The sequence below is a fragment of the Heterostelium album genome, assembly GCF_000004825.1.
Source record: "Heterostelium album PN500 unplaced genomic scaffold PPL_contig15, whole genome shotgun sequence".
NCBI lineage: Eukaryota > Evosea > Eumycetozoa > Acytosteliales > Acytosteliaceae > Heterostelium > Heterostelium album.
This window is the reverse complement of record NW_008805092.1, coordinates 624,800-646,206: the sequence shown is the minus strand read 5'-3', so window position 1 is coordinate 646,206 and position 21,407 is coordinate 624,800. Positions and strand designations below refer to the sequence as shown.

Sequence of the window (21,407 nt, the reverse complement as noted above, 5' to 3'; positions counted from 1 at the left end):
AATAGGTTTAGCAGATCTGATCTTGTCCAGATGTATGAGAGGAACTCCCAATTGGTGCCACAGACTGTAGCATATATTGAGACAAGGCGAAGTGATAGATCTACATTGGATTTGAGATAGACAACTGGTATAATAACAAACTTTGGAAGGATAAGAGGATGAAAGTAGGAACCTGTTGAATATCCATACGTGTTGCACAAGGCTTATCAAACACCAGCGTGGACGAAACACTGTCTTCCGGTTCTTCTCTCGTTCGCTCCCTGGATTGGCTTACAACAAAAACAAAGAATGTGAACTGTGCTTCACACACTGCTCTGACCCATATTTCCATACTTTCTTTAATTGTCGAGCAGTTATGAAAGATTAATCTTAACACCATTCTTGATTCCCTACAGCTTCAGGTTGTCTACGGTTCGATTGGATAATGGAAGATACGTATCACTTGGTAAGAAGAAAGGACAACATCACTACTCTCGCTTCACTTGTATTTCATCATATCTGGAAATTCTATTGTAAATCCTATTTTGGCGGTACTCCTCTCCACGAAAATACCCTACTATCTAACGAATCTATCATAAATGAATATATATTCATTTATAGCACATATCTGTATATAAATTAATTATAAATAACAGTATCAGTAACTTACAATCCAAACTTAAATAACAAGTATCCACTCAAATGTCAGCCTACTATTATTTCCTCTTCTTCTCTTCATTTTCAATTAACCAATTCAATCATAAGTATTCTCATCAACTTAAAAATCTATATTATAACAATAACTAAAATAATTATAATAATAATCAAAATAGCAATCAATTTGCAGAAAAAAAAAAGCTTATACCAGTTGGGATGTTGAAAGAATGCATCGCATGATCTGAGAATAATAGGCTGAACCAAAAACTCCATGGTGAAGTTCCATCTAAAATGCTCACTACCAAACTTGCTCAATCCAAGAAAGACTCATCCATACCAGGGCTGTAAAGAAGTAATAAATACGTTATCAAATAAAAAATTAAAACACTCTATTATGTTTTTATCAAATGATTTAGTAAATATTTTATTACTTTAGTTAATTTTTTTGAGATGACTTAGTACAACCCTACAAAATATCATTTTTGGTATACCAAAAAAAGCAAAAAAAAGTTGGAATGAAGATTAAAAAAGTTTAATTGAAGAAGATTCTAACTCTACTTAAATAAAAAATAAATAACAATGATAATTTCCCTTATCACTGAAGTGGATACTCTCTTTGACTAAAATATAATTAAAATAAACAAAAATTTTTATAATTTAAGAAAGTGATCTTGTCAAAATGTAATTTAATTTAAAAGATCTATAAAACAACTAATTTAAAATTATCACTGCTTTTTGGTAAAGTAAATAAACAAAACCAATGAAACGAAATTTGAAAATATTTATTAATGAAAAAAAAAAAACAACTAAATATGTAAAATACAAATTGAAATACTTAATACATGTAACATTTCACTATTAAAAATATTATGAAGAAACTACTCAAAAAAAAAAAAAAAAAAAAAAAAAGGTTTTTCAAATTAAAAAAAAAATATAATTAATTTAATTGCATTTTGTTGGTATTATCTAATTCTGGTGGAGGTAAACCTGGTGTAGTTGGAGCTTCTTCTGGCTTTGGCTTCAGCTTTTCAAGTGCTGTCAAAGCTCTTGTATTCTGTGATGTTTTTGCAAAACCAATGAAAGTAGACAACTGCAGTTTAAAGGTTGTGATTGCCCACTCCACGACTGGGAAGTGTAACTTTGACATTGCTTCAAAAATATATAGCTTATCACATTGCAAATTATGCTCTTCGTATAGATATTGAGAAACATTAAGGTGTCCATTTGATATTGCTTTGTTCAATGCCAAATAGGTGCACGGTTCTGTTCTGTTCTTGGTTAACCACTGTACAACATCTAGATGGCCACCAGCAGATGCCAACTCTATCGCCATATTTGAGTTTAGATTCTTTTTATTTCTGTGGAACCATTGGACAACATCTAGGTGTCCTGCTCCAGCGGTTTCATCTAACGTATTTTCTCTACATCCTTCCGTTCTATTGGCATGAAGAAACTCTACAATCTTTAATTGTCCATTAATCGCGGCATTGTGCATAGCCAAGCTTGTGCAACCCTCACTACGATTTTGATGGAAGAATTTCAGAAGATCTAAGTTTCCTTTGGCTGCGCAGTTCATTGCACGTGTGGTACATCGCAGACCACACTCATGAAGTATCTTTACAATTTCAAAGTTATTGTTGTACGCAGCAATATCGATGGCATTTCTAAAGTTGCAGGTGCCAACGTTTCTCACAATCCATTCGACTAGCGGCAAAAAGTTTTTGGAAATGGCAAACTCAAAGTCCTTCTCTTCGATGAGCAAAGGACACTTTTTGTGAAGGTATTTTAGCATTGCCAGATCGTTGTTCTTTATGGCGAATCCATAGCCAGCAGCTGTGCAACCTGCTTCTTCTTGATTGCTCAACATCCAATCTACCAATTCCATATTGCCATTTTCAATTGCCCTGTCAATAGCTCTTGGCGTACAAAGCTTGGTTGGCAAATTGTCTTTCATCCACTTTAAAACTTCGAGATGCCCGTGCTCCGCAGCAATACTCCATAGATCTTCATACATACGGGTAATTTGATCTGGTCTAGTTAGGATAAACTGTAAAACCTCGATGCTTCCTGATTCCACTGCTTTGTTAATAGAGAATTCCAACATTTTATATTCATCTTTACAATTGGTTATCGCTCTATCCTTTTCAATTCTATCTTCCACCCACAATAGAATCGGCAGATGTCCGCCATCCAATGCACCGTCCACAATAATTTGATAGTGATCTCGATTTGGCACGAGGTATTCTATCATCTCTAGATTTCCGACGATCGATGCATGCCACAACGTTCTGCTGAGTTGAATCGATTTACGATCGGTACCCTTGAGGTTGATCAACTTGTCAAACACCCACTTTAGTACCGCCATATCGCCACTGTATGGAGCAATCTCAAGTGCCTCGTGATACTTCCATTGAAACGGTTTGGTCTTTCGATTGGGAATGGGCTGACGCGACTCCAGCTCCGACAGCAACTCCAGGATATCGAGATTACCATGCTTCGAGCCGTAGTAAAGTAGATCTGGATCGACATCGGTTGTCTTGTAGAGTGATTCCAAACACAACTTTCTCGTTTCCAACATGTACCGTATCATCTCGAGATTCGGAGTGATTACGAATTCCCTCAAAGTATATTTGATCAACTTGCAATCGCTATCCATATATTGATATTGGTCATTGTAGAACTGTTTAATCATATCGAAATAACCGTATCTCGCCTGTATGTGTGTCAAGTTCTTTACTCTTGTCCAACTGAATATCTTTTTCAACTGAAGGACCTCTCTATGAATCCATTTTATATCTGCGAAAATGATATCTCTTAATAATTTATTTTTATAAACATTTAAAAATAGATTTGTTTCCATAACTAGTTATATAATAATAATAATAAATAATGAAAAATAAATATTATATATCTCTTTTTAAAAATAATGTACATACAATAAAATGATTTTTTATGATTGGTAATCAAAATGAGGATTCAAAAAACAATTTCTAGTAATTTTGGAATTTGATTTTTTCAAAAGATAAAACCTTTTTTAGGAATTGCACATATAAAGGTGATCAATTTATTTATTAACAATGAAAATGAAAGAGTAGAAAGAAAAATAAAAATATTCTTAATTCTTCAATTTTTTAAATCTTATCTTTAATTAATTAAAAAATTAAAATTTTAACATCTAGATCATAGTTTTATTAATGAAAAGTTATTATTATCCTGGTTTGAAATTTATTATCAAAAATTTTATTAAACTTTTTTTTTTTTTTTTTTGATTTTTTTTTCAAATTGAAAGTGTTTTATTCCCACAACTGCACCATTAATAATTTGAAAAAAACATAATAAAAAGACCTTCAACCTTTGGTTTGGTGTCAAACATATTACAAAACTATATAATTTAGATATTTAGACAAATAATTTATAAAGATATATAAATTACAAAAATAATACACTTTTTTTTACACTCTTTATTATTTATATTCACACTCAACACATACACATTTACACCTTTTTTAAAAATAAAAAAAAATCATTTTTTTTTGTATTTTTTAATATTCACATAAAATAATAATATAATCAATAATTTCATTTTATTTTTCTTAAAACAAATATAAGTTAAATTCGTTTATTATTATATGGCCGCACATTCGGCAGAGTTTTATGTATTTCAATGGGCTGCCATTACATTTCTAGTAGCACTGTCAGGTCTTTTTGCAGGTCTGACGCTTGGTATCATGTCTTTAGATATAACTGGTTTAGAGGTAACTATCTATCATTTAATTTTATAGATTGACAATTCATTTTTACTTATATATCTTTATCTTTTCTTTGTTTTTTACTTTCTTTCTTTAAAATTTTTTAGATTGTTATAGCTAGTGGGTCTCCATCGGAATCAAAGTATGCAAAAAAGATCTATCCAGTTCGTCAACGTGGTAATCTACTGCTGTGTACGCTATTGCTTGGAAATGTATCTGTAAATACGCTGCTCTCTATTCTTATGGCCGATATGACCTCTGGTTTCGTTGGTTTCCTCTTGTCGACAGCTATCATTTTGATTGCCGGTGAGATTATACCACAGGCTGCATGCTCGCGTCACGCGCTCGCCGTCGGTGCACACACCATCTGGATTGTATATATTTTTATCTTTATCTTCTTCCCGTTCGCCTATCCCATCAGCAAGGCACTCGATGTGATGCTCGGTAGCGAGATGGGTACGATCTACTCGCGTCAGCAGTTGAAGAAGCTGCTCGACATCCACAGCACCCACGCACAAGAGTCGGGTGTCTCGCGTTCCGACGTCACCTTGTTGACCGGTGTACTCGACTTTGCCCAGAAGAAAGTTATGCAGGTGATGACACCTCTCGAGAAAGTGTTCATGCTCGACATCGACACGAAACTCGACACTCATACACTAACATCGATTCTCGAGAACGGACACAGCAGAATGCCAGTGTACGACGGCGAGCGTACAAACATTGTCGGTTGTCTTTACATGCGTGATCTCGTTATTCTCAACCCAGAGGACAACGTTCCACTGAGGACCGTACTCGGTCTCTTCCACAGACAACTACTGAAAACATGGCACGACACTACTCTCGAACAGATGCTAAATGAATTCAAAACTGGTAAATCTCACATGGCTATCGTACACAAAGTAAACAGTGAAGGTGAAGGTGATCCATTCTACGAGAATCTCGGAATCATTTGTCTCGAAGATGTATTGGAAGAAATACTTCAAGATGAAATCTTGGATGAAGCTGATAACTATGGTAAGATTTATTTACAGAAATTGCTGTTTAGAACTATACTAACTTGTTTATTATTATTATTATCTTAGAAAATACTACAAGTGTTGATTACAAGACAATCAGTAGTTTCCATGGACAAGCTAAAAGAACTACAAGTAAGCTATCACCACAACAAGTGACTGCCATCTATTCTTTCCTCTCTGGAAGCATGCCAGAGTTTGCTTCCAAGCTGATATCGGAGCAGGCATTCTCAAAGATGTTGTCCAGTAAGGGTGTTATTGTTGGTGAGTTTGAGCGTCCCAAGAAGGGTGACACTGTCATCTACAATCGTGGTGTCGTCGATGAGTACTTCACTATCGTCCTGCAAGGAAAGTTGGAGATCAAGTCGGGTAGCGAAGGATTCGTCAGTGAGGGTGGTCCTTTCACTACACTCGGTGTCAACGCACTAAAGACCGAGCAATTCACTCCGGAATTCACTGCTCGCGTCATCTCTCACTCCTGTCAGTTGTTGCGTATCAGCAAGAGTGCCTACGACACTGCTATGCGTGCCACTGCCGACGAGTACAACAGCCACGTCTTTAAGAAACACAACAACGACATCGATTCGACATCGATCACCACCTACCACATGGCAACCTCTGGTTCCAACTCGTTGGTCGACGACGAACCAATCTCACCGCCACACCCACCAGCCAACCAACTTAGCTTTCGTGGCTCCCCAAATACCTCAGCAAACAACGTCAACAACAACAACAACAACAACAACGGACTGAGTAGTGGTTTAAGTAAATCAAATAGTGCAACCAACAACACCATTCTCAATAACAATGTATCCAATAAGACAACTACAACCACCACAACCAACAACACTCACTCTGTAATCGATGTATCATCAGAAGACGAAGATGATGTAGGTGGTAGAAAACCTTTTCTTCATCACCAACCACATTAATATCAAATTCTGATTAAATAAATAAATAATCAATAAATAAATAATTTATTTATCTAATAATTATATGTTTATATATTGTTTTTTTTATTACTAATATTTAATTTATCGAATCTTTAATCAGAAAAGAAATTAAATAATAAAACAAAAAGATAAATAAAGAACATAACCATATAGAATACTAATTTGAGCATTAAATGGTTACCCATCTTACTGGTGTGTGAATATACTTTTGTTGGATCGTTCTTATGAGTTCTAGTTTGATATCTAAAATTTTAAGAGGTTATTTGATAAAAGGTTGTTTTGAATGATGATGATTTGGTTAATGATATTTGTGAATTGAACATATTGAATTTTCATGTTTCTTTTTAAAACTACCACTACTACTCACCTTTGGAAGTGATAATATAATACAGGTGCATTGAGGAGGAAAAGAACAAATCTAAATGTAACTAAAAACCAAACAGTGAAAACAGCTTGAACGATGTATTCTGGCATAATGAATTTGTTGTATTTCTTGCAAAACTCTATAGAATTGATATCATTTCCTTCTAGATCCGTCAACAAGAGTAACTGTAACAACAACAGAGTTGTTTGTTAATAAAAACTTCTATTGTCATATTAGAATATGATTGATGATATTTACTTCGTAGACAACAATTGCCAATAATACACCCGAAGAAAGCAATGCTAAAAGCATTGTATAATCGAAACCAGTAGTTGAAAGTTCATACATTTTTCTGAAACTTTACTTTTATATTAAAAAAAAATAAATACTATTTATATTTATATCTATATTAAACTGTACACAATTGTTTAAAAAAATGATTAATTGAAGTTACAGTTGGTCTTGAATCAAAAAAAAACATTCTTGACAAAAAAATTGGGTTTTTTAAAAATTTTTTTTGCAATTTTTTTTTTGCAAGACCTTATCCTTCCATTTTTTGTGAAGATCAACAACAACAACAAGATTATTATTATTATTTAGAATTTAAAACAAATAAATTGTTTATTTATTTAATAATTAATTAAAAAAAAGAATATGTTGTGTTTTTTTTTTTTTGCAAAAAATACATTTATATATTTTTGAGAAACGAGAGTAAGGTAGTTTTATAGGTTTTTTTTTTGTTTGTTGGAAGGTTGGGTGTAAAAAACAATATTGAAATTATTTGAATAAGTTTAAAGATGTAACAGTATTGAAACGAATAGTATGACGAATAAAAATAATCCATTGGTACTTGATAATCTAACAGCGGGTGAACCATCGTCTGCGTTTGGATCGGTGCTATATTTATAGAATGCAACGTTGTTGACAAACATGACACCTTGAATATCGGAAAGATCGGTGTACGCTTGGAATCCATCGACTTCAGCACCATCCCAAAGACCGAATTCGTAGAATGGAATGTAGAAATCGATCCATTTGTTGAATTCGAATTGTCCACCGTAGTACTCAGAGAGACCGATACGCTGTGTTGGTTTGCCAGCGACCGTGAACATAATGTACGCTTGGAGTGCACGTGGACGTTGAGTTGGATCCGCCTCATTGCCGTAGTACTCAAAGTTGTTGTCGGGAATATATTTAAACGAGATCTTCAATCCATTGTATTCGGTGGTGTCGATGGTTCCGTTGGTGAACGACAAGCTGACACGTGTCGCCGACTGGAGTGGCCAACTCATCACAAGAGTCTTGTCGTCGTCGGCAGCCTTGAGATCGATTTCACTGTTCAATACGACACCGTCTCCAAGCTTACCACGCTTGTAGATGGTAAGCAGTGTGTCGTTCTCCTGGCAGATCTTACCGTTGTTTAGGTTGAGATCATCGATGAGTGCGTATCCACTGTACGCGCTGTCGACGACACTCTTGAAGATGAAACCTTGGAAGATCTTTTCGTTCTTGTTTGCGGGATCACTGAATTTACTCATGGGAATGTTTACTTTACGCCAATCTTCACCAGTCATTCCACCGATGATGTAGTCGTTCAAGTTGACCGAACCACGTGCAGAGTTGTTTCTCATAATCCAAACTTCGATCTGAGAATCCTTGACACCGTCACCATTGGTGATCCAGAACGACAAGAATTTGTATTTGGTCTTATCGAATGCTTTCTTTGCTTTGAAGTAGACGTTGGTTGACTTTTTGAGATCGAAACGGAATGCGTTCTGTCCACGATGTGTCTTTTGTGTCCAGGCATTGTTGTGGAACGAGGTTGTGGCGTCGACCCAACGCTCCGACATGGTATCATTGTAGATCCAATCTGGATATTTGTAGGTGCAACTGGCATCGTAGAAAGCGTATGGATCACGTTTCTGAATGTAGTTTCCTTTGTCTTGTGGATCGGTATTCGCACAATACTCTGGATCTGGAATGACATCGACCGATTTAATCAGGGTGGCGGTTGGCAGTTCAGCGCTGATATCCAAATGACTCTTGTCCACGTAGGTACTAATATAGAAACTGGCATGCAAAACATTTCCACCGATTGGATTACCGAATTTGATGATCGAGTTGTTGTTAAGCAAGAATTCAACGTTGTACTCTGACCAAACGATCTTGTAGTTGTTGTAGGTGTTGGTGACGTCGATACCGATGATGTTACGCACCGGTTGCTGTGAAGTCGATGTTCCACCACGAACAACACCGAATACCACTGGGTAGGTAGTGTTGGAACCGGTGATCTTGATGAACGCAGTCGATTCCTTGCTGTAGACACCGTCGGTAATGTAGATCTTGGTTGTGACACCCGGCACATTGGAAACACGTAGATTGGCAGAAAAATTACCTGGTGGATATTTGTTGTCGGTCAATTGGACCTCTGAGCAACGATAGGGAATATCACATTTATCGGTACATTTGTCGACGGCCATCTGAAGAGTTGGAATATCACCGTCGCTACCGAATTGCACCAGAGTGGAGTCACGATTACAGAATTGGTATGGACGTTGATTGAAGAAATCAACCATGGCACGCACGTTTTCATCGCTCGATGGATTCATCGAGTAGTTGGATGGACATGCACCGATACCATCGTCAGAGGTGGACGATTCGCTTACACTGCTGTCCGTAGAGCCAGAGGTGGTAGATGGTTTGGTGGTTGGCTTGGTTGTTGGTTTGGTGGTTGGTTCGGAACTGCCTGCTGTCGCAGAGGCTGTTGTTGCTGCTGCTGGTTTAGTTGTGGCTTTGGTTGGCGTTGGACTTGGTGTGGTAACAGTCTTACCGGTGCTTGTTGTAGTGGCGGTAGTGGAATTGGCTGCATCCGTAGCATTGACCATCGCCAAGCTAGCCAACACAACCAACAATATAACCAATGTACTTGTAACCAATGGTTTCATTTTTTATAAGTGTTGGTAATTATTTATTTATTTTGATTTTCCAATTTTTTCGAGTAAATAGAAAAATACTAATACAATTTTATATCTATATATATATATATTAACCTGTTGGAAAATTTGAGAAATTAAAATATAAAATTAATATAATAATTAAATATTTGATTTAATCTTAGAAATGTAATATTATAAAAAGTAATTTTAAAATAAAATAGATTTGTTTTTATTTATTTGGATAGATAGATAAATAAATAACAAATTAAACAGTGATTTTTATGATTGATTTAAATAGTTAATTAAAATTATCTTTTTTATTTGTTTATTTATTGATTGATTGATTTATTGATAATTTTTTTTATAATTGATGATGATGATATGATTATTATTATTATTATTGTTATTTTTAACTTAAAAGTTTGTAATTTAAAAATATACTTACAAATTAATTAAAAAAAAATAATGAATGATTTATCAATTCCAAAGAGTCGTCGGACAATTTAATTTCCAATAGTTATTTCTAACTGCTGTGATTTATGGTTTGATATCAAATATATAAAGTATTATATATGATACAATGGAATAATAATTAAAGATTAAAATAAAGATCAAAAAAAAACAGAACAGAATTGATTAACAAATAAATAATATTAAAAAAAAAAAGATTTGTTTGTGAATAGATAAGATAAAATTTATAAAATTTCAAAACAATAGAAATGGTAGTGATTTAATAAAATGAATAGAAATAATAGTTAAGAACAAATTATATAATTTTAATTATTTTTAATTTTTGTTTTGATAATTATTTATTTTCTCTATTTCTTTTTTTTGTGTTGTGGATTGGATTGGTGAGTGAGCAAGAGAGACTAAAATAAGTTATTAAACGGGGTGTGTGATTTATGTTTTGGTTAATTGTTTTGTGTGTATCTGTATGTTTATGTGTTTAGTAAAATAATAAATATGTTTTTGATTATCTGTATTAAAGTTTTTAATGAAATGGTTTAATTTCCAGTTGTTGTTGTTTATATTGCAGACTTGTCCATCATTTACTATTCATTTTAATTGAATTCAAATAGCACCCCATCATCATAATAATCATTCACCTCCAAATTAAATGAATTATATATTCAAATTTATTTTATTGATTTTAGAATAATGATATTGATGATAATCATATTGATCAAAACAAGTAAGATAGGATAGACTGGTAATATAATATGTCAATATTATCATTTAATAGCAACAACACTGAAAATAGTCTGTTGTGGATCAGAGTGTGTGTTAATTTTGAGTAGTGTGGAATGTGTGTGAGTGTTAATTTTGTGTTCGTGTCAATATGTTTAAATATATTATATATTTATCTAGAATATTCTAGGGTGACCGAGTTGAGAACTCATGTATGATTTGATTTGATGATCGCACGAAATTAAATTAACAAATTATTAATTTGTTTTTTTTTCAAGAGTGTGGTGTTAACAATTCACTTCCATTTTCTCATTTCTTTAATATATTTGATTTCAGTTCTTTTGATATGCACTGTTTTGTTTTAAGGGTTTAATGTGTGTGTTAGGTGTATGTTGAATTAAATTAGTGGTTGTTTAACACATTAAAAACACTTCTCTTTTTAACATATTTGTTTATTTAAATTCATTCTTAGAGTGTGGTTGTTTGATCATTTTTTAATATTTTTTTTTACCCTTTTAAATTTATAAAAACCCCATCACAAACATATATACAAATAAGAAAGAGGTAAAAAGCAAGAATAATCAGAATTTAGATCATATTTTTACTTGTTAAAGTTAATAGGTTTTTTAACTTCCACAAAAGGTTGATAAGATGATCAAATATCGTTTTATTTTTACTTTATACTCGCTTTACAATAATCACCACCATTATTTACTGACATCAGCAACTTAATCTCTTATTTAAAATAATTAAATTAAAATCTACTTTATATAGAATTTATGATATCCTACAGTTCAAAATTGTGAATTTACAGATTCTATGTTTTTGATTTTAATCATTATATCACTAAAAAGAATTGGGAACTTCGAAGAATCTTTAAAATTAAACTACAGAATGGTAAAAATATTATTTATTTTTCATCTATGTTTAAAATATTGGCCGAGCTCCAGGTTCAATAGATAAGTTTTATTTGATGGTAATGCATCAAAATGGTATAAGAATTGATTTGTTTATTACAATTTAAAAAACTATTTTTTAATTAATTTTTTAATTTATAAATTTAGAAATAATAATACAATTTTTTTGAGTTCTACTCAATAGTAAGAGTAGTGAGAAGAGATTGCCAAACTACTCAGTGTCTCCAATAAAATTAAATTTTGTTTTTTTGTTTTTTTTATGATCTGATCATAGCAAAATTGCGTTACATTTAAACATTTTTAACTTTTCATGGTCCTAAAGCAAAGAAATCTTAAAAAAATTATTTAGTTTTGAAACTCATAGATATAAAATTGTATTACTTTCCATGTCAACGTTGCAAAAAAAAAAAATTAAAATCACACAAAAAAATTTTTTTGGTACGTCTTTGATTCAATTCCCCCAGATAAAGAGTATTAAACGTTGCAACTATTTTATTATAATATATTATTCGATTGATGCTTAAATCCAAAGAATAATTAAAAAAGAAATTTATTTTACTCTTTATTCTTTGGATTAAAAAAATGTTTTTATTTTAAATGCTTTATTCTCAAGAGTCCAAGAGAGGAATCCGATCTTTATCTGAATATTAAACTTATGATGTTCTCCTCAAAACGTGGCATTTGATCAATATCCCAAATGAAAAGGTATTGGATCTATTTAGAATATTTTAGTTTAAAATTAATTCAGTATATATAGAGTTCTAGAACTATAGATATCAAATCAAATTCATTTAAAAAACACTATTAAAAATGAAAACAAATATATCAATTTTCTTCATATCTTCATTATTGTTAACTATTACTTTATTCAACCTCGTTGGTGCTGTACGAGAAGTTCCTATAAGTGTTAGTAGAAACACTACAAGTGGAAAACATACTTCAGGATCATCAGGCAATTGGACCACTGGATCATCTGGTAATTGGACAACATCAGGTAATTGGACCACTGGATCATCTGGTAATTGGACTACATCAGGTAATTGGACCACAGGATCATCTGGTAATTCGACTACATCAGGATCATCGGGATGGATTTCCACATCAGGAACATCTGGTAATTGGACCACTGGACCATCAGGTAATTGGACTACTTCAGGATCATCGGGATCATCAGGTAATTGGACAACTGGATCATCTGGTAATTGGACAACTGGATCATCAGGTAATTGGACCACAGGATCATCTGGTAATTGGACTACATCAGGATCATCGGGATCATCAGGTAATTGGACCACTGGATCATCAGGTAATTGGACTACTTCAGGATCATCGGGATCATCAGGTAATTGGACCACTGGATCAGGTAATTGGACCACATCAGGATCATCAGGATCATCAGGTAATTGGACCTCATCAACTACAGGACCTTTCCCATCTGGATATACTTTCAAGACATTGACAACTACAACAAATAATGATTATCAAACAATTACCAATACAATAACTGTTAGAGAGTCATCACTCAACACAGTTGTTATCAACACTACCACAATCTCTACTGATTACTCGACCACTACAGTAACAGAGACCACCACATGGAGATACCATGGTCTCTCGAATGTCATTACTACAGTAACCTATACAGTTGGTACCACAACTACCACCGAGACCTCTAGCCAACAAAAATATCTTAGAATGATTATAGGTAGAGATTCTATTGAATTGGTAGAGTATGAAACTGATTTGTTATCTTCGAACGATTCTGATAGACTTCAAAGTAACTCGATCAAGATGATCATTATGGCTTTAATAGCAATGTTAATGTTAGTATTTTAATCAAATCTAATTTTTAAAAATAAATAATTTCTTAATGATAAACTACATATTATCATTCACAACAATTTAATTTATCTTTTGAATTTATTGTATTATTTAATATGAATTTTGAATTCAGAATAAATTCTTAATATTATTTTAATTTTAAACCCTCATTTATTATGTGAACTTACACCAACGAAGATGAATGAACATTTTGGGGTGTGACGAAGTAATGGGGGAGTTCATAATGCTGTAGTTTGGATCGGTTTCGATGCAAATTTGGATTATGTCATCAGGTCATGAAGTACTCTGGTACTGTTTCACATTTGATAAAGTGGCATTCCAAACATACCATGATATCTAAAAAATCTTTATTTAGATTTCAATTTTGTCTTTAGATTTTTTCATAGGGGGCTTTTATCTTTTAAAAAAAGATATTTTGAATAAATTTAATTCAAAACTACATACCAACGTTGCAAAAAAATAAAAAAACATAAAAATCCATCTTTTTTTTTTTGTGCACTCTGTTTTTTGTTACCAATTTGGAACCTGCAGTCTAAGAGTTGCAAACGTTGCATTCTGCTTAATAGAATTTCCACAATTAAAACAATCATTACAAAGAAATTTCTTTCACTATTTACGAAACAGTTTCGAAAAAAAGATTGATTTTAATTAGTTTAATCTCAAGAGTCCAAGAGAAGATCCCGATTTTTATCTGAATATGATACCTATGATATCACTCTAAACGAGACATTGATCAATTATATATAAAATCAAAAGGTAAAGATCTATTTTAGAATCTTTGCGGTTCAAATTCATTTTGTATAAATAGGCAACCTTCAGGGTTCATGAATTAAAAATCATACATTAATCAATTATAATCATATTAAAAATGAAAACAACAATTCTCTTTATCTCTTCTTTATTATTAGCTGTTACTTTGTTCAACTTGGTCGGTGCTATGGAAGTACCAGATAGTGTTACCAGAAACACTACAAGTGGAAATCATACTTCAGGATCCACTGGAAGTTTGAATACCACTACTGGACATTCGAACACTAGTACTTCAGGAGGTTGGACAACCGGAGGATCGAATACCACTTCAGGATCAACTACTGGACATTGGAATAGCACAAGCGGATCTTCTGGAAGTTTGAATACCACCACCACCGGACATTGGAACAACACTTCAGGTTGGACAACTAGAGGATCGAATACCACTTCAGGATCAACTACTGGACATTGGAATTCAACCACTACTGGAACTTCTGGAAGTTTGAATTCCACCACTACTGGACATTGGAACACCACATCCGGAAGTTGGACAACTAGAGGATCGAATACTACTTCAGGATCAACTACACATTGGAATTCCACCACAACTGGAGGAAACACCACTTCAGGAACATCTGGAAGAGGCAACACAACCAGAGGTTTCCATGATATTGATTTGGAGGAGAACGACTCTAGTATTCTCCAAATCAACTCGATCAAGATGATTATTATTGCTTTAATGTCAATGATAGTGTTCATATGTTAATCTAATTTAATTTTAAAAAAATAAAATTTCTCAATGATAAAACGACATATCATTCAAATTAACAAAAAAAAAAAAATCTTTAAGAATTATTAAGAAGCTTCACTTTTGATTATTAAAATTAATTAAATGTTAGAAAATTCAATTCAATCTTTGGTTTGTACAAATAGTTGAAGTGTGGCAACCAATCCTTGAGTATTAAATTTGACATTCTGGAGGCTTACACCAATAAAGGTTATTGATTTATGTCCTTGAACATAGTTGAGGAAAAGTTGATTTTCCTGTTCGTTGTTGACTTGCACAAATATTACCCTCCTGGGGTGCGACTCGGTCTGTGGTGAATTCACAACTCTTTCGATTTCTTTGATTTCTTCGATGTAGTAGTATTGTTGTTTTGTATTTCCAAAGTCGATTTCCGTATTTCCTGATTGCCGACAGGCCCTCAACCACATGTACTTTCGCAAAAGATTGGCCAACTCTTTGCATTGTTGATGTTTTCCTAATATCTCTGCGAGTGCCTTGACCAAACCAAATGGGTCATTAACGATTAGAAATGACTGTTCGCTTTTCAAGAGTTGATTAACTACCCAAAAGCTAAAGATATCTTTCTCTGTCCATGTCCACTCCCGAAAATATGATACAGGTATTCCAGTTGTGAAAGCCAAGACTTCCTTGGTAAAGCGGATAACCTTATTCTAATTATTTTCCCTACCGAGATACACCTGTTGCAAATATACACCCAAATTAGCCATTAGCTCCATGGAAACCACAATGGTTGTATCTAAGAGTGTACGGGTTATCTCTAAGATGATGTCGTGGAATGGCTCAATGGTTGGATTGAGTCTGTAGAGCTGTCGCTCCATATCCCAGCGAAAAAAGTCTTTTGCATGTCGTAAACAGTGTGGCATTCGAACGGGCTCCTGGGTAACTTGTGGAATATGCCTATTTGGATTTGTTAGGGCCTGGATGAAATTCTTGTGTGTCTCGTTGTCCATGTACTTGGCAATGTCACAATAGTAGCTTTGGTTACTGGAGATAGTTTTGATAATGGTTCGAGTACCTTCGATTGTTCTGGTGGATGATGATATTTGATCGGAGAACTTACATGCCTTTGCTATCTTTTCAGCGAAATCCTTGAGATGCCATGACAAGGAGGAGGTAATGGCCGATCGTTGGCCAAGCCTATTCACCAATGCTTTGATATCTTCAGGAGTTATTTCGTTTTTGACAAACAAACTCTTGAATGGCACAGAACGGTGGCAATTTAAGAATTCCGTAATGAACTCTATGACTGATTTTCTCACTGAATTGAGGTCGTTTCTTTTCTTTTTTATCAAACAAGTGATACCATTTCTAAAAAACTTTGAAATTAAAAAGAGTTCTTCAATGTCATCCTGTTTGTTTTAATATTTAATAATATTAGTAGAGGAATAACATATAGGTATTAATATTAATTATACGTACCATGCTGATATTGTTGGAACCATTCGCTTTCTCTGCGTTGGTCGAAACAGTACTGATGCCACTCAACCAATTTCTAATCACACTTGCGAAGTCCAGTTGAGAAGAAACCTCTTGGATATTCAAGTCGTTGTCTCTATTGGTCTCAGCATGGGTGCTGATCGGTTGTTGAAGAACAGTTGGCTGTTTACTACGATCGGGTGGGAGTACTCTATCGGGTATGTTGGAGTTGTTTCCAATCACACTTGCGAAGTCCAGTTGAGAAGAAACCTCTTGGATATCCAAGTCGTTGTCGCTATTGGTCTCAGCATGGATGCTGATCAGTTGTTGAGGAACAGCTGGCTGTTTACGATCGGGTGGGAGTACTGTAGGCATAGCCGCACTATCGGATATGTTGGAGTTGTTGTCTTTGCTAACAGCCATTCCGACTTCGATCACCAGAAAACCATTGGCATTAGCAAGTTGATTTGGATTGGTACTACGGAAGATGTTTTCTACATCGCTTGTGATCATAGGATTTAAATATGCGAGCTTAACATCCTCTAGTACAGTATCTTGATTTTGGGGGTTCACAACTAAACGACTGACTTTACTTGCGTCTCCAGGTGAAATTTCACGAACGAATGCTGTGTACTGCTCAGCTTTACTACAAAGAAGCACTGATTTTTCAAAAAATTTAATTGTTTTCATTATTTTTTTTAATAAAAATAAAAAGTAAACTAATATTTTGTGGCAATAATAGATTGTTGCAATGAGAAAGGTATTTGTACAAAAATAAACTTTTTAAATGAAGAAAAAAAAAAAAAAAAAAGAAATAATATTAACTTAAATATGGTAGTTGGGTGATTTGATGAAAGTGAAAATAAAATTAAATGTTATTTAAAACTAAACGATTACTAAGGATTATGTTACTAAATATTAATTCTTTTTTTTTTTTTTTTTTTTGATCAAATCTTGTGTATTTGTTTTTGATTTTCCAATTTATAAATAAATAAAAAAACAAACAAGAACCATCACTAAAAGTTCTTTGATCCATCAGCATAAACATTCGATTCAACAAAAAATTAATATAATGATTATTTTAAGTAGATCTCAAAGTTATGAAATCTTCCCAAACTCTGATATCCTAATATATTTTTGTCAACATGTTCGTTCAATATCGGATTTCCAAGAGGTATACAAAAGGTTTGTCAAGTGTTTTACAGCTCGTTCAGTGGATTTTCTTTTTGTAAAATGTGAACCAACGATAATCAAATTTATCTTTGACAACAATCTACCTTTTGGCAAACAAGCATTGTTCAGTGCAGTATCAAATGGTCACATGACAACAGTGCAGAGAATACATGCGAAATATCAATATACAAAATCAGTGTGGTCCAAAGCAATGTTGATGGCAACCGAGAGGAACAATGTAGAACTGTTCCAATATCTTTAGAACCGAGTACAAGTAGACAGGTACTGGACAGCAAAGTTAGTCGATGCTTTTGCAGCGCATGGGAATCTACCGGTGATCGAAATGATCTTCAATAAAATGGATGGCTTATTTTTCGAAAGTGTATATCTAAATAAACATATTATCTGTACAATTTGTTATAATAATTAATAATACTAATTTATCATAGTTGTGTTATTTAATAAAAAATTTCTTAGATTCTCCCGTAGATCAAGTCACTCTGAATCTTCATTTTTGATTTATCTAGATATTATAATTGTATATGAAGAACAAAGTAGATTCCTAGAGAGTAGACTACAGTGAAGATGTAATGTTAACAAGCTTGGAATCAAGAGTAAATACATATAAACAGTTTACAAAAATGGCCATGGAATGTGAGTGAGCCAAAAGTGTTATCCATGGAATGATCGAAGTAAAAGAAAATATTTGTTTTCTGTTAATTTTTGTAAAATTGAGTATACTCATTTTTAGAACGATTTTTTTTCATTCGATTGATAGATTCCCAGATATTTTTTTTGGATTCCAAATCTTGCAAAAAATCAAAATTTCGTCCTGTTTCATCACGCAATTAATTTTTTATGTTTTTGCAAAAATAACACTGGTGTTAATTAATTTATTTAAATAGGGACCTTTTAAATCATTTTTTTGTAAACTAAAACTAAAACTAAAAAAAAAATGAAACTTATTTATACTATTATATTTATCTTTTATTCAATTTCATTACTAAATTGTTTTGAAATTGATTCATTCAAACAAGATCAACATCAATTAATCAAAGAGTATAATAATCTTAAAGAAAATAGAGGATCTGTTATCGAATGTTTAATAAATCAAGCTCTCCCAAGTTGTCAATACGCTTCAGGAGGATTCACGTAAGATATAAAAATAAGAGAATTATATTCTAAATTCTAAAAATATTTATCATCATAATTTTTTTTGTTTTTTAGATGTCCAACAATTTCAGGTTGTTTAAGATCAATGGCTAGAATACCAAATCAAATATCATATCAAGTTTTGATTCCTGGTGGATCATATTTTGAAAAAGATTGTCCAGGTGTATATGGTCAACTAGGTATTTCTGGTATCCTATTTTTCATCGGCTGGCAAGGTCAAGCTATTTTTAACTGTGGAAAAGTATGTAAAATATATATGAAAAATATGTAAAAATTCTATTAAATATTAATAAAATAATAATCAATTCAGTCTCAATTTATTTCATTTGATTCTGGAAATTCAACGCTTGATGTTTTCATTGATGGTTTAGACCTTCAAGGAAATTCTAAAATTAGTGGTGGTAGTATTAATATTTTTGGTGGACGTAAAGCATCAGCTTTATCTTCAATCACTATTATTAATGTGTCAGGTGAAGGTAGCTCAGCCACTAATAATGGTGGATTTTTAAGTACCACTTATGGAAAAGTATATATTATCAACAGCAACTTTAAAAATAATACTGTTGAAAATTCTGGTGGTGTTTTCAATGCTCCCAATGCTTTTATTTTGTCACTCAACTCTACTTTCATCGGTAACTCTGCCATTGAAGGAAATGGCGGAGCTCTATATGGTTACAACGCAAGTATTGTAAACTCTACCTTTAATAATAACTCTGCTGATATTGGAGGTGCTGTAAATACCATTGGTCCAATCAATGTAGTCAACTCATCATTTTCGGATAATTCTGCAACCTATGGAGGTGGAATCTTCTCTATCGAAGGAGTTAATGTAGACAATTCCTTCTTCCAATACAACTTTGCCAGTGATGGTGGAGCAATTTTTGGTATCAATCTGACCGTTTCAAACTCAATATTCGAATCGAATCAAGCTATTAATCGTGGCTCTGGTGGTGCCATCTATGCATCTTCTAAAACTCAAACCAATATGACTGTCTACAACTGTACTTTCTATCAAAACGAAGCTGATGGTGTAGGTGGTGGTATCTATTCGATTGGAACATCGCTTCTCGTATCGAGCAGTCAGTTTGACTACAATAGAGCAAAAGCTTCAGGTGCTGGAATCTTTGCAGCCTATGGAACTGATTACATCTCAGTAGATGTTATCGATTCATCATTCACATATAATACTGCAGAATTAAATGGTGGGGCAATTGTAAGTATTATTTTAAAATCAAAAATATTGGTTGATATTAATATTGATAATTTTTTACAAAGTATTTGTACCAGGCAATCTATGGACAGTTCTTGGTTAATCTCTATGAGTCAGTATTTGATTCCAACTCTGCTGGTCTCGTAGCTGGTGGTATTTATTTCACAAATTATCCAAAACAACTGTTGGGTGGTGTATTTACCAACTCAATGTCGAATGAACCAGGTTCAACCACATTCTACTCTGACTCTATTATCGATGCTAACATTGCAAATGTTACCATTCCAAATTCACAAACCTCATATTCTGTAACACTTTTCGATGAAGAATCATTTACCTATGTAAGTATTAAATTATTTTTTAAATTTATATTTTAATTCTCTTTTACTAATCTTATCGAATTTGACAATCTAGATTAAAGCTATCGGTGTAATTGGTTCATGTTTTAATGGTGTAGCCACAATCGATCAATATGGAACAATTCTTAAATGTACATGTTTGGGAAGTTCAACCGGTCCAAGTTGTGATAATTAAATTTAATAATAAATTTTTAAATTTTAAATCTTTAAAGCCCAGATGTATTATATATATTATTTAATTTAATGTTCTAAAAATAGAGTTAATTATAGTTTCATTTTTTTAACAAATCTAAACTTTAGTAAATTTCAATTATATAGTTCCAACAAAAGTTTCCGAATCTATTCTCCAATATACACAGGTTAATCGATTGATAGATTTATATAAATTTGAATCAAATTTGTACAAATAAAAATTGATTTATACTTCTACCTAAATAAATTTTGCTATTTAACTTCACTGTTCCATTTTATCTTATATTCATCTTTTGATGACTCAAATTCTCTTATCTTTGATTAGTGAATTGATTTCCTCTCTCATTTGTTTGATTGTTTCTTCATGTTTTTCCACTTTAGGTTTTAAGCTTTCTAACTCTCTAATATAAACACTTAGGAAGCAAAGTTCCTGTTTTTTCTTTTCTCACACTTGGCTTATACTATCAGTTTATAGTCTTATCACAACTGTCGATATGATGTTTTAATATTTGAATTGGCAATGGCTAGGTACCTGTTGATCTAGTTGTACTTGTGGCCGTACATTTTGTCTATATTTTTTCTGTTTATTCTTTCGAACCTTTGTATAAATTTGTTTATAACAGATATATTGAATTGACCTTTACATTTTATACAAGCACTGATAAGTTTTCACTGTTAAAACTTAATAAAATTTATTGTCCGACCATTATTTAAACAGAACTTACTTT

The 21,407-nt window shown here is 32.9% G+C and overlaps 9 protein-coding genes across 9 annotated transcripts; 5 read left to right on the top strand and 4 right to left on the bottom strand.

Moving 5' to 3' along the window:
• Positions 1-1,158: 1,158 nt before the first annotated feature.
• Positions 1,159-2,740, bottom strand: PPL_06437 (uncharacterized protein; the record flags this gene model as incomplete). Its single annotated transcript, XM_020577294.1, has 4 exons — positions 1,159-1,193; positions 1,215-1,256; positions 1,460-1,491; positions 1,587-2,740. 4 exons carry the CDS (start codon positions 2,738-2,740, stop codon positions 1,159-1,161), a joined length of 1,263 nt encoding a protein of 420 aa, XP_020432968.1.
• A 272-nt stretch (positions 2,741-3,012) lies between these two features.
• PPL_06436 (Ancient conserved domain protein 2) lies at positions 3,013-6,330 on the top strand (the record flags this gene model as incomplete). The annotated part of the gene is made up of 5 exons (XM_020577293.1): positions 3,013-3,142; positions 4,327-4,391; positions 4,493-4,759; positions 4,811-5,399; positions 5,468-6,330. The coding sequence occupies 5 exons, from the start codon at positions 3,013-3,015 to the stop codon at positions 6,328-6,330; spliced, it is 1,914 nt and encodes a 637-aa protein (XP_020432967.1).
• A 113-nt stretch (positions 6,331-6,443) lies between these two features.
• Positions 6,444-7,063, bottom strand: PPL_06435 (cornichon family protein; the record flags this gene model as incomplete). Its single annotated transcript, XM_020577292.1, has 3 exons — positions 6,444-6,594; positions 6,719-6,900; positions 6,974-7,063. 3 exons carry the CDS (start codon positions 7,061-7,063, stop codon positions 6,444-6,446), a joined length of 423 nt encoding a protein of 140 aa, XP_020432966.1.
• A 443-nt stretch (positions 7,064-7,506) lies between these two features.
• On the bottom strand, positions 7,507-9,660 carry PPL_06434 (putative licheninase; the record flags this gene model as incomplete). The annotated part of the gene is made up of 2 exons (XM_020577291.1): positions 7,507-7,612; positions 7,646-9,660. 2 exons carry the CDS (start codon positions 9,658-9,660, stop codon positions 7,507-7,509), a joined length of 2,121 nt encoding a protein of 706 aa, XP_020432965.1.
• A 2,906-nt stretch (positions 9,661-12,566) lies between these two features.
• PPL_06433 (Collagen triple helix repeat protein) lies at positions 12,567-13,592 on the top strand (the record flags this gene model as incomplete). The annotated part of the gene is made up of 1 exon (XM_020577290.1): positions 12,567-13,592. The coding sequence occupies one exon, from the start codon at positions 12,567-12,569 to the stop codon at positions 13,590-13,592; it is 1,026 nt and encodes a 341-aa protein (XP_020432964.1).
• An 874-nt stretch (positions 13,593-14,466) lies between these two features.
• On the top strand, positions 14,467-15,114 carry PPL_06432 (uncharacterized protein; the record flags this gene model as incomplete). Its single annotated transcript, XM_020577289.1, has 1 exon — positions 14,467-15,114. The coding sequence occupies one exon, from the start codon at positions 14,467-14,469 to the stop codon at positions 15,112-15,114; it is 648 nt and encodes a 215-aa protein (XP_020432963.1).
• Positions 15,115-15,257: 143 nt separating this feature from the next.
• On the bottom strand, positions 15,258-17,262 carry PPL_06431 (uncharacterized protein; the record flags this gene model as incomplete). The annotated part of the gene is made up of 3 exons (XM_020577288.1): positions 15,258-15,800; positions 15,849-16,505; positions 16,576-17,262. The coding sequence occupies 3 exons, from the start codon at positions 17,260-17,262 to the stop codon at positions 15,258-15,260; spliced, it is 1,887 nt and encodes a 628-aa protein (XP_020432962.1).
• Positions 17,263-17,644: 382 nt separating this feature from the next.
• PPL_06430 (uncharacterized protein) lies at positions 17,645-18,175 on the top strand (the record flags this gene model as incomplete). The annotated part of the gene is made up of 2 exons (XM_020577287.1): positions 17,645-17,983; positions 18,008-18,175. The coding sequence occupies 2 exons, from the start codon at positions 17,645-17,647 to the stop codon at positions 18,173-18,175; spliced, it is 507 nt and encodes a 168-aa protein (XP_020432961.1).
• A 525-nt stretch (positions 18,176-18,700) lies between these two features.
• On the top strand, positions 18,701-20,662 carry PPL_06429 (polymorphic outer membrane protein; the record flags this gene model as incomplete). The annotated part of the gene is made up of 5 exons (XM_020577286.1): positions 18,701-18,897; positions 18,973-19,159; positions 19,229-20,131; positions 20,206-20,469; positions 20,543-20,662. 5 exons carry the CDS (start codon positions 18,701-18,703, stop codon positions 20,660-20,662), a joined length of 1,671 nt encoding a protein of 556 aa, XP_020432960.1.
• Between the last annotated feature and the right edge of the window lie 745 nt (positions 20,663-21,407).